At 50.2% G+C, this 12,109-nt stretch overlaps 1 protein-coding gene across 2 annotated transcripts in view; it reads right to left on the reverse strand.

The window, feature by feature from the left end:
- Window positions 1–12,109, reverse strand: part of DSCAML1 (DS cell adhesion molecule like 1) — a 323,770-nt gene that overhangs the window by 110,388 nt on the left and 201,273 nt on the right. Inside the window, exons 8-10 of one of the 2 annotated variants that reach the window (XM_075073502.1) lie at window positions 8,998–9,270; window positions 1,083–1,361; window positions 591–710 (exon numbers count right to left, since the gene is read on the reverse strand). In XM_075073502.1, the coding sequence (XP_074929603.1) occupies window positions 591–710; window positions 1,083–1,361; window positions 8,998–9,270 (672 nt within the window). Of the gene's footprint in view, window positions 1–590; window positions 711–1,082; window positions 1,362–8,997; window positions 9,271–12,109 lie in introns of those variants that run through there. The other variant, XM_075073503.1, reaches the window with a different exon arrangement.

Consider the following 12,109-nt stretch of genomic DNA (forward strand, 5'->3'; position numbering starts at 1 on the left):
TTTACAAATCATCAGAGCTCTCTCCTACGAGCCAGTGCAGATGGGCCCCGAGGGCTGAGCACTATCTGCAGCATGCTGTGCCAGGGTGCGTGTGGCAGGGAGGAAGGCAGGGCTGCAGCCCATAGGGGTGAGAGGAGAAAAGGTTTTCTATTTCCTTTCTAAAATGCCTGGTCAGTCTCCTCAGCTCTCCTCTGGAACGGGCTCAGAGGCTGGTGCCAGGAGGAATACACACACGGCTGTGCATGGAGCCTGCATGTGTGGCGTGCTTACAAGCTGGCTCCTTCACATGATGGGCTCTCGTGCTAGCAGTGTAGGCACGATCCTAGTGAGCTATAATCCCAATTGAGCAATATCACATACTGTCTAGCACTCCCTTGCTAAGGTAACTACCAGATTGTGACTAGCATCGAGGAGAGCCCCTGGAAGGGCTGTCATGGGATAGGAAACTCCCCACAGAGAGGAGTAGCCATGGCTGCCACATGCCTTTTCACCCCTCAAGTGTGTCCTTTGCCCAGGCAGAGCAGCTGCCATGAACGGGCCATCCCCCCAACCAGATGTCACATGCGTAAGAGACCATAGCTCACACCTACCTTTTGCATGCTTCCACATGACCTTGGGAGGGGGATACCCATCCACAGAGCAGTTCAACACCCCTGCTTTGCCATAGATGCCGTCCTGGTTGTTGGGCTGGACCACGAAACGAGGTGGCACTGGGGAAAGTTAAACAGCATGATCACCATGGCTGAAACCCACCATGGCTCTTGGGGGGCTCATCTCGCTGATTCAGCAGCACAGGCCTCCTGCCTGTACCACTGCAGTCTCACCGGTGCTATCTCTGTTCCGCTCCTCATTTCAAACCCCACCTGCAGTGCTCTTTTCTCTCCCATCTATGCCTCTGAAGTCTTTCTCCTACTGCCACCCTCTACCTCCATCTCACTTACCCCCAAAGAGGGCACAGGCTGCTTTGGTTTGCAACGCCCCTCGTCTCGGGAACGTGGCCCTAACAACAGATGATGCTCAGAGGACAGAACTATGAGTGTGCAAAGCCACATCCCACCCCCTGGGGCACCCCAGGCTCTCACCTCGCACGATCAGCTGCCGCTCACGGCTGACGGTGGCGGCGGCGTTGCTGGCAATGCACGTGTAGTTGCCGTTGTGCTTGAGGGAGACGCTGGATATCTGCAGGGAGCTCATGAACTCTTTGCTCTCGATCGTGACCCCCGAGCCTGAGATGATCACCTGCCCATCCTTCCGCCAAGTGATGCGGATGGGCATGTCCCCCGAGGAGACCACGCAGGGGATGTAGAGGAGCTGGCCGATGGAGGCCGGTGGGAACTCGAAGGGCTGGATCAGGGGAGGGACTGGCAAAGCAAGGAGCAAAACAATGAGGAGCCTGGTTTGGAAGAAGGACCCAGAGTCATTTTAAAATTCATCCTGAAAGTCACTGGGGCAAATTCAGCCCTGTGGGGAGCAGACCCAACTCCTACAGCATCCAAGGAGCAGCTGTGCCAACTCACACTGTAGGGAACTGAACCCAGCATCTTCCTCGTGGCCACACAGTCTACCACCCTAGGCCGCAAGTTGAGGGGCTCTGTGCCATACGTGATGTTATGTCTCATGGCACCATCTGCGACACAAATCTACTGTCACAACAGCCAAGATTGCCTGCATTGCTGGAAACAAGGAGGTTTTTATTCCAACAGTTAGCACTCTCAGCAGAGGATAAAAGATGTCTATGGGTATGGAACTAAGGGACACTTCATCCATCTCAAAGAACCACAGCCTACGTTAGAGACAGACAAATCCCGAGGGATCAAACCCACCAGGCACCCACATGGGAAGTTCTGCACTGAACCCCTCTGCGTGTGCTGGCTGAAATTCCTCCGCAGCGTTTATCTGCTGCTAGCAAAGCACTTTGCTGCTTTTCTTGAAAGCAAAGGCTACCAGACCAACCGTAATCTTTATGAGAACGTTAGGGCTTGTCTCCACTTCAAATGCAGCGCTGCTGTAGTGCCTCAGTGAAGGCATTACCTACACGAAGGGAGGGGTTCTCCCCTTGGCAGAGGTGATCCACCTCCCTGTGAGGCCGGAGCTAGGTCAATGGGAAAATTCTCCTCTTGACCCAACGCTGTCTACACTGGGGCGAGGTCGGTTTAACTGCGTCGCTCAGAGGCAAGGATTTTTCACACCGGAAACAGCAACAATGTAATTATACCAAAGTAATTTCCTAGTGTAACCTAGGCCTGAGACAACAGCAGTATCTCCAGCCAACAGCGGGAGGGGAAGGCAAGAGGTAGACAATTGGCTTAACAAGGCCCAGCCCCTGGTAGATGTGCTCTCCTTTCAGCAGGCTCCATAATTCAGTTAGTCGGCTGCCAACTGTCTCCTTGGCAGAAATAAGACATCCTTCCCTTTGCAAGTTGAAGTCCCTAACCGGGAACTGATCGGCATGACATGATGTGTGCGCCTTCAGCTCCTTCTCTAGCTATCCAGGACCCATCACCGCAGTGAGGACAGGGACCAAGCTCTGAGAGGGGGTGCGGAGAAGAGGTGGGGAATCATCCATTCAAGCCATAAACCACTGTTCAAGTGTCTCTAGAGAAAGGCTATTTTCTCACACACCGTGAGCGGGAGCCTCCTGGGACGGTGGCATTGCGGGGGATGTGGATGGGGGAAAGGAAGATCTCAAGCAGGGATTGGGGATGTGCCAGCAAGGCAGCTGCATGCGTCACCTTCCCAGCATTAGCCTCTCCTCACAGGCCGAAGTGGAGGGAAAGGTTGGAACAGGTGAGTGTGACAGGAGGGGGTCTGAAAGCACTGGTGTCCAAAGGTGATTCTAGCACATTCTGTGCAAGTGTGCGAGCCTGAGTGTGTCCATTGCAGCCTCCCCATGTCAGTCCAGCAGGCGCTGGCATTATCCCGCTGCTCGGTTATGCTGAGCTGGAATTTCAACCCTTGTTCTCTTCCTCACTGCCCATCCTCCCTTTTTTGAGCCAAATCTTTAGTTAACAGCCAATACTACTAAGAGCCTTTTGCTGGCATCTTCTGTTTGAGGATTAATGACAGCTCCCACCCTCCAACGATGCAAGACAATATCACTGCCCCTATGGTACAGATTGGGAAGACTGAGGGACTGGGAGGTAACTTGTCTAAGGGCGCATACATGTGGTTGATCTGGAAACAGAACCGAGGAAACCTGGCTCCTGCTCCCTCCCAAGACCTGACACCGCTCTTTCGCGGGAGGTGGGAAGGACGCCAGAGCTAACATTATTCCCCAGGCCAGTGGCTAAAGGAAATGGAAGGAGGGTCTGGTTTAGCCGCTTTCTAACAAGAGCATCTCTCCCTTCGAGGTTCTGAGATACAGCTCCCTCACCACACCGCCATGGTGTAATGCCATGAGGGCTCCTCTCCTGCCATCCTATACATTAGTCAGTGAATTGCAGAGAATAGCAGGTAACCAGATAACTACTACCCTGAAACACAAACTGCAGTGAAGGAGCCAACAGTGCAAAGCACCAGGCTCAGTCCGAGCACAGGGATGTCCTCGCTGGGGCCCTGGGAGCACATAAAGGCAGGAGAACCTCTTTCCAATGGGACTAGGCTGCTCCATTAGCTCAGCTGCGGAGCAATAACTCAAGAAGCTGGAGCCATGGAGCCAGCAGTGCCTGTTTTCCATAATTAATGAATAATTAATTGTGTATGCTCTGCAGTCTATTGCAGAGGGGAGGAGGGTTTGTGTATCCTTGCAACCCTCTCTCCCAGCACACCCCACAGGCTTCTTTAAACACCAACAAAACAACACAGCCCAGCAAGAATTCGGCAGAGGAACCTCCCAGGTTCCAACTCTCCTTGACACCAGCCTGCGCTTATAGGGTTTTTTATATTCTACACGAACTTCTTGATGTTGGGACAACTATGAATTCTCCTCTCTCTAGAGTTCCCACATGCTCTGCAAGAGCACAACACAGCTACGGCAGCTCAGGAAAGCAATCACAAATGCACAAGCCTATTTATTCTACAGACCTGGATTTCAGAGCCTGGTAATTCATAAGCGGACTAAGTGCATGTGGGAGTTTCATCCCAGCACCCTGGATTGGAATTAACTGGGCAGGGGAGTGCAGGTCAGGCCTGAAGTGACGCAGCAGGGCTGGGAGAGTGCCAGAAGCGGGTCACACGGCAGTGTGGGTTAGGGAGCAGGTGCACCGGTGTTCGGGGATTCCTTCACAGAGAAAGCTTGTGTAGGTGTACGCCCAGTGCAGACTTGGCTCTGAGTATTGCTATTTAAATCATGAGCACCAAATCCACACACAATTAGGTTAAAAGAAGAGTAGAGGTTTAGTCTGCTGCCTGGAATAGCGAGCACAGCTGTTAGAGAGGATCCCATGGGGGAGGATGCTCTGACAGTGCTGTCAGAGGAGACAAAGAGACCACTAAGGACAAGAGGTCCCAGAGATGACAGCTGATGGCTTCTGTAGCTGTAACAGGAGGGGTTCCAGGCTCCATGTCTCTCAGAAGCTGCAAGAACTTGGATGAGCAAGAAGGCTGGGCCACGAAAGAGACAGGGATTCTAAACTAAATAGCATAAATGAAATCTGAGCAGGATTTTGGGACTGGTATGTAAAACTGTTGGAGCCTAAAAGCGACACTCCATGGAGAGTGTGGAGATCATTGCACTGCAAGAGACTATAGCCAAAACAGATTTGAATGTAACTGCTGATACAGAATGGGAAGGAGAGAGGATGGGGGATTTCCAACACTTCAAGTGGAAGGACTCTCTCATGCTCACCTCCCCTGGATCACAAGCTGCTGACCTCAGGGAGGCACCAAGACATTGTCACTTCGGCGGACACAGCAGAACGGAACCCACTGCTTTCCACTTTGCAATTGTTTCCCAAGGTTGCCTTGTGTCTGCTTTTCTAGTAGGCCCCTAATTAGCACAATACAGGGTTCATTCACCCCACCCTGGGCTGTGTGCACAGGGTCCTTCTCCTTAGCCCTTGCCGTGGAGTGAGAGGGTTACATCTGTAGTCAGGACTTTGGCTCAGTCCCTCTTCGGCTCCCTCTCCACTAGAGTGGGGGATCACGCTTCCCAGCTCAGGCAGACAGACTTGCACTAGCCGGGCTTCAGTTAGCGAGCTAAAAACAGCAGTGTGAAGGTTCTGGCTTGGGCCGAGTTGGACCCTGTAGGCATCAGCACCCCAGCTCCTGCCCAAGCCCAAGTCAGAACATCCACACAGCTATTTTTAGCTCACTAACTGGAGCCCTGCAAGTGCAACTCGTCTGCCCGAGCTGGGAGGCTCATTCACAGCTGCAGTGTAGACACACCCTTTGTTTCAGCCCAGTCTAGGCAGCATCATTGACAGAACTTGGTCCCGGGGCGAGGAGATCTGGTCCCACACCCTCAGCCTGGTCTGGAGGTCAGGACAAGGTGACTCTGTAGGAACATGGGTAACGCAGCCATCTCCAAACCATTACTGCTCCCCACTCCACTGCATGCCCCCTAGTCATACCACTACAGGGAGCAGCCAGAGAAAGCACCTCAAAGTCCTTCCTGTCCCAAGCAATTCCCATTCACACCACTCCTGGGGAGATCTCTATGTGGAGCACACCCACAGAATCAGCTCAAAAGTGACTGGCCCCCAAAGAGCGAAAAGCAGCTGGAGACATAAAAACAGGACGAGGATTTTAAAAAAAAACAAACTAGCACGAACACACTAGGCACAGGTGCAAGGGGTGCTATAAAGCTTATAATATCACTTGCTTCGGAAGACCTGCATAACTCACTTGTGGCACTTAATGTGACCACCTGGCACTTGTGGCAATAAAAGCTTTCCAGCATTCCATGCCATTGCATAGTCTATATGTATATACTGTTATATTTATTTACTCTGGTCTTTGGAGCAGCTCAGATTGCTTTCCAATGCATTCTCAATTTTTTTCCATGGGTCTTTTATCTGATGGCCAATAAATATATAAATAAACAAACAAACAACATCTAAATTCTGGCATAAATTCTAACCAGCCATGCTGCAGATGAAATAAACATGTCTGCCTTCCAATCAGAATGGCCCTGTCAGCCAGACCGAGAACATTTACATCAGCTCAACTTTCTTTCTACAACTGTCACCAACTACTGATCAAGACAGTAAATCCAGGCTCCGAAGGGTTTGCATATCAACGGGAACCCAGAATATACGGGTCTGCAGCTCAACTTCAGCATTCTCTAATGGCACCTTCTAGAGATTGAGAAAAGTTGAATTATGTTGTGCTTTATGTGCACACATCCACACAGGCGCTTTCTCTCTCTCTCTCTCTCTCAAACACAGAAATACGGATGCTCCCCGACTTATGCAAACGGTCTGTTCTGGAACACCTTGCATAACTCAAATTTTACGTAAGTGGGGAATGCATCTCCAACCATTACACACAAAAAAGAGAAAACCTTTCTAGCTTATGAGACTTAGGGAACTTTTTCCGTAAGTGCGGGTTTGTGTTGGTAAAGAAAAATTGTACTGCTAGCTAACAAAAACATAACGCTGCCGCATGCAGCACGAGAAATGAGCAGGGAGGTCGGTGGGCTGTCCCCTGCTGAAATGTTTTCCTACTGCCAACCTAGTTCTCAAAGCATCTCAAGTGAGGAGACCCCTGCTGCCTGCCTTTGCAGAATGAGTTCTTTTGCTGGGAGGCTCCATTCCTCAATGCAGCTGCCTCTCAGAGAGAGAGAGAGACACACACACACACAAACACCATTCTCCACTGCAGACTCCAGGTGCTCCTTGTAAGCTCCCCCTTTTGCACCGAAACACCATGCCAGCTTATGGACATTTTGTCCTGAGCTTTTGCACCTACACTAGACTATGCAGGTGTATAGGACATTACTGAGATTGGTATCCCTGAGTGAAGCAGGAGAGATTTAGGGTTTGGTGCAAGCTCAGGATTTCACATGATTTTCTCAGAAAACATGACGGTTTCATTCCAAGTTTGGCTTTGTTACTGTAAACCTGTATTGACAATGCACAAGGGTCAGCTCTCCCCACAGGAGCCCAATGAGTATTGTAAAGCTCAAACCAGCAATAAAATCTCAGATAAACTGTAGCATGAAGTGTAAGGTGCAGATGGGATTTGTGACAAGAAGAAGCAATGCAAATGTCTTCTCCCTCTTCCCAGCTTTCCTATCACTCGTTTCACACAAGCATCAAGGGCTCCCAAACATACGGACAACAGGTGTCTTACTGCCACACTCCCAAACTGTCTACCCTGAGCCTACTCCACAAGGAACTCACCCAAGGTATCCTCACTTGGAATCCCCCTGCACCCTGCGTGACCAGTTGCCAGGATGCCTGGCAGCCCATCAACTTCAGTGCACTAGCAAGTGCTGCTGAATGCATTGTGTCGTTTTGAGAGATTGTGTTAATCCCTTTCAGGGGTAGTGGCTTCCAAAATAAAAAAGCTCTTGCTAGCAAAGACACCCAGCACAGTTACCAACCCTGTAGGGCTCCCGATGACAGAGAAGGCCTTTCTGTAGCTCTCTGATCCGTGCCATCTACAGTACACAGTTTCCTCCATGTTCCTTTTGCAAAGCCTTGGAGAAGAGTACTAGCTAATCAAGTGGCAGAATCCATAATCAGCACGGATGCATGCTCCTGCTAACCCAATTCCTAATGAGAATCTGAAGGATGGGGCATCAGAACAAAACCCACTGCAGAACTGAAGGGCATTCCAGAAACACTCGGCTCCGCGAGACTGAGAGAAAGAACTGCCCTCCTCTCTCCCCAGCTGTGGCTGTGTTTGTCTAAATGATTTACTGCACCCACCAACCTGGCGACAGGCTAAGGAGCCCCAACAACCCTGAGGATGGAAGATACTGTAGCATCGCATGCTCATAACACAATCTCAGCAAGTCACTGGAATGGAATGCATCAGATTCAATTCATTAGGACTGATAGCTCCCTGAATGGGGCTGAATAATTGATGGGCTGTAGAAGCTTTTAAGATGTTCTGTATGCTCGGAAGACTGAGTGTATTATTTTTTTAAAAGCTAACACACACAGCAAAACCCCAACGAAGGTGATCTGAGCAAAGGTTAGATGTTTTAATACTTTGTGTTTACACTGTCAATTCTTGCTCCATTGCTTGTAATGGGAAATGGATACACTATGGAGAGGGGCAGCACAGGGAGCAGCAGGTCCAGGCAGTTATTCAGCAGTAACTGAACTAATTCACTGGGGCAGCAGCAGCTAACCCAGGAGGATGAGAATTGATCTTGGACCCATGGAACATTTGCACTGCAAGTCCACGGTCTGGCCAAAGAGCCCCTGGTGTGTCCAATGGAGCAAGATGCTTCCCTGCTTGGCTTATCCACCTTCATCCCACAGCAGCAACGTGCTCAAACTTATTCGAGTGCGACCTCTGCTCTGCCTGGCCCCCAAATGTGCGACCCCTGGGGAAGAATTTGTACATTTGCAACTGAGCACGGGGAGCTCTTGGTGTCCCCGGGGCTGTGGGTGGGAGGCAGATTAGTCAGTGCAGCCGAAAGGTCCAGAAGAGCATGGGAAGGGAGAGGTGCCTCTTGCAGCATCTGTCAAGATTGCCTGGGACTAGCAATTGGCAAAGGCTCCGGCAAAAAACATGTCACAGGCAAGAGATTGGGGATTTTACAGCAGCGTTCCTGACTGTTACCCTTTCTCCCCTCCCCACTGCTGGGCTCCCCAAGACCAAACCAGGCTGAGATGACTGTGTTCTCTTGGTCTCCTGCCCCAATAAAACCCAGGGATGGTGGGACAGCTCTGACTCTCTGGTTGCCACGCATCAGAGAGAGAGATCGCCAAAAGGACAATGCTGAAATTAGCCAGCTGGGCTGCTGGCTACAACAGGCACCTCCCTGAAAGTCACCTGCAACTAGCACACGAGAGACTCAGAGAACTGGCAGGATACCATAGTAGGAGAGTGAGTCCCCTGTTAAAGCCAGGGGCAGTGTTAGAGCTCCCAACCTCCTACCTTTCACGGTAACGTGGACGCTCTGGCTGATGGAAAGCTGCGGCTGGATCAGGACGCTGCAGAGATACTCCCCTTCATCCATGCCCTTCTGTACATCCATCAGCTTAAGGGTCCCGTTCTCAAAGACCACCTGGCGGTGGTTATCTGGAAGCAGCAAGGCATCCTTGTACCACTTGATGGAATAGTACGGATACCCGATCACCCGGCAGTTGATGAAGGTGTCCCTACCCGCCACTGCCGTTATATTCTTCATGGCTCGGATACTCGGGGGACCTAAATTGTGGGAAGGATGAAAGAGGCAGGCTAGGTTAATTCCGAAGAGCAATCTGTTTGCACACAGATCTGTTGGTATTTCAGAGCACATTTCGTAGGCAAATGAGGCAAGATAAACACTTAGGGTTTGCTCGTGTTTGGGAAGGGGGAGGCAACAGCTCAAATATGGGTGCCCCCCCATCCTGCACGCACTCAGAAATTGCAGAGCCAGCTTTTGACAAACTTTGGCACCAGTCACTGGTGCACAAAGGGTGAGATATTCCAAAGGGCGCACGCCCCCCACTGAAAGTCACTGGAACACTTGCTCCAGAACTACTTAGCTGCTTTTCAAAATCACAGCCAAATTGTATGGGTGTCACTTCCATGCTCAGCTGTGAAAGTTCTGTCCCCGGGGCACTCTCTGCACACCTCTGAACCCACCCCTGCTAATGCTAGGGACAAACTGTATGTTTCTGCCCTGCTTCCCTAAGCTCCATTCAGTTTCTAACACTCCCAGCTGCCCTGCATGTCTCTTTAAAAACAAAGCTACCCCCTCTTGCTGAAGGAATATGCCGGGAGCAGGACCTTATGCCACCTACCTCAAACTATTTTAACTCAACTTTAAAAATCAGCCTGCCTGAGCCTCCAGCTGGGGATACACCGCTTAGTGGTTTCTATCTGGCTTTGAGACTGGTTTATGGATCAAGAGAACACTACACTTGAGTATTTCAACACCATGTTTCTTAGATCAACAACTGTACTGTTCTCCTGTTTATCTCAGCTGTTGCTCAAAAGAAACAGCAACCTAATACTCCACCTACAGTGTAAAGATCAACTGTATCTAGGCTCCCAGCCTGCGGTGAACTGCAGAACTCCCACTTTATCAGGTATGCAGGACGCTCCTACAGAAGATCCATTTCCTTGGCATGTAAAACAAACGCATTCAAAAGCAGTTTGCTGCTTTCGCTTTTTAATGCTTTTCCTATCTCTCCTACTCCCTCTCTCCAAAAGTTACTGAGAAGGGATTCCCCAATTGGGGGAGTTTTCCTGGAAACTCTGAAAATAAGATGAGATTGGGGGTGGAGGGAGGCAGAAGTGAGGGAAAGTGCTTTGGTGACGCTTTCAGCTACCTCATGTTCTGGTAAAGCCATCACTTCCAATGCTCCAAAGCAATTGGGAAATAATATAAAAAATTGATTTAAAAACTCTCTTCCTGCCACCCGTCGCTCTGGGGTGCTGATGGGATACGACTTCAAAAACGGAGAGTCCATCAAAAGAAAACACCCAGCAAAGAAAAAAGCATCTTATAAGAGGCATCAGCCACAAAGTTCTCCCCTGAGGACTGAAGCGGAAAAGGGCTGCACACCTCCAGACAGTTCTGGGGTGGAGTGGAAACAAACCAGGCAACCTAGAGCTCCCAACCCTGCCTGCCTGCCTCTTGACTCAAATGCAGCACTGGTAGCTTCAGACCCAGCTAACTCACTTTGAGCTGCCATTACTCGGGAACACACAGCTGTGCATTGTACTGGCCACGGAATACTGGCTTCCTGACCAGCAGAAAAGAAAGGGTGTGGGTGGGTGTGTAAAAGTGGGAGTAAAAACTTGCTCCTGATGAACAGCCCCTTGACCCTGTGGGAGGGATGTGCATGCACCCAGGCTAAGGAACCCTGCATTCTAATCTAGGGATCTGTAGTTAAAAAACAAAAAGTTCAACAACAAACTTTGCTAGTGATTCCCATTGCTAAGCGATGAACCTGCTCCAGATTTAGTGATAAACGGCTGCCAAAGCCCAGCTTCACTGGACTTCCAGACAAACAGTACTAGATCCATGGCAAACCGGAGACACAGATGAACACAGCCATTCAAACTTGCTTCTGGTAGATAAAATAATGTTACTTTTGGCTTTGTCTAGTTCATACCTATACAATCAGAAGCGTGAACAGTCACCGGCTAATACTGTACCTTGTGCCTTAGAATTTTGCCCACCAGAAGTCCCTGTAATGCAAACAGCAGCATGCTCCAACCATAACAAGAGGAATGATGAACAGCACAATGGATTTGAGCAGACAAAGAAAATACAGCTCTGACAAATCAAAGGGAAAATTCAGCTCATTTGTCATGATTTAACAAATTGGCTCGCCCTCGGGTCTAATACACATTACAATACCTATGGGCAGTTAGTGCTAGGAAGGAAGGACAGAGTCAGAGTTATGAGGTGGACAGGTCAGAGGTGAGGCAGGGTCCGAAGGCACTGGGCAGTTAAAACAAGTCGGGGAAAGTTAGGCAGAGGCTTTGCAGGGCACACTCCTGTGGGTCATCACAACTGCTCACACCCTGGGACTGGGCATGCGATCAGCTGGAACCTGTCTCCAGGGGAACAGACATTTACCAACTGCACTTTGATCAACAGCATGAGAGCAGAGTGGGTGAGTGTGCTAGCTCTCATCTCTGGGGAGCTGGGTCCCAAATCCTCCCAGGGCTGTAGTGGGAATTAAATTGGCAGCTCCTCCCAAATGCAATAGTTGGTACAGTTGGCAATATCTGCTCAGAAACCAATGGCTGGTATTGCTGGAGGTGCTGCAGACGACACTGCAGGTTAGGACCAAGATGCATTAGGATTAGGAGGGAGGAGAAGAGGGATTTCTCCCCACTGCCCAGATTGAAATAGTAGGAGGTGGAGCAGATCAGGAGCAAGTTACACTGGCAAAGCTGGGGCAATGGGGCAGGACTGGAAGGGGGCTGCTGCAGGTCAGAACTGGTTTGCATTGGCAGGGCGGGGCATATGAAGCTCGCATTCTTCCTAACTTCCAGCACCAAAATCCTGCACTTTGATGAGCGTTAACTTCTCCCACAAACTTTG

This window comes from Chelonoidis abingdonii, chromosome 18, assembly GCF_003597395.2.
Source record: "Chelonoidis abingdonii isolate Lonesome George chromosome 18, CheloAbing_2.0, whole genome shotgun sequence".
Classification (NCBI taxonomy): Eukaryota; Metazoa; Chordata; order Testudines; family Testudinidae; genus Chelonoidis; species Chelonoidis abingdonii.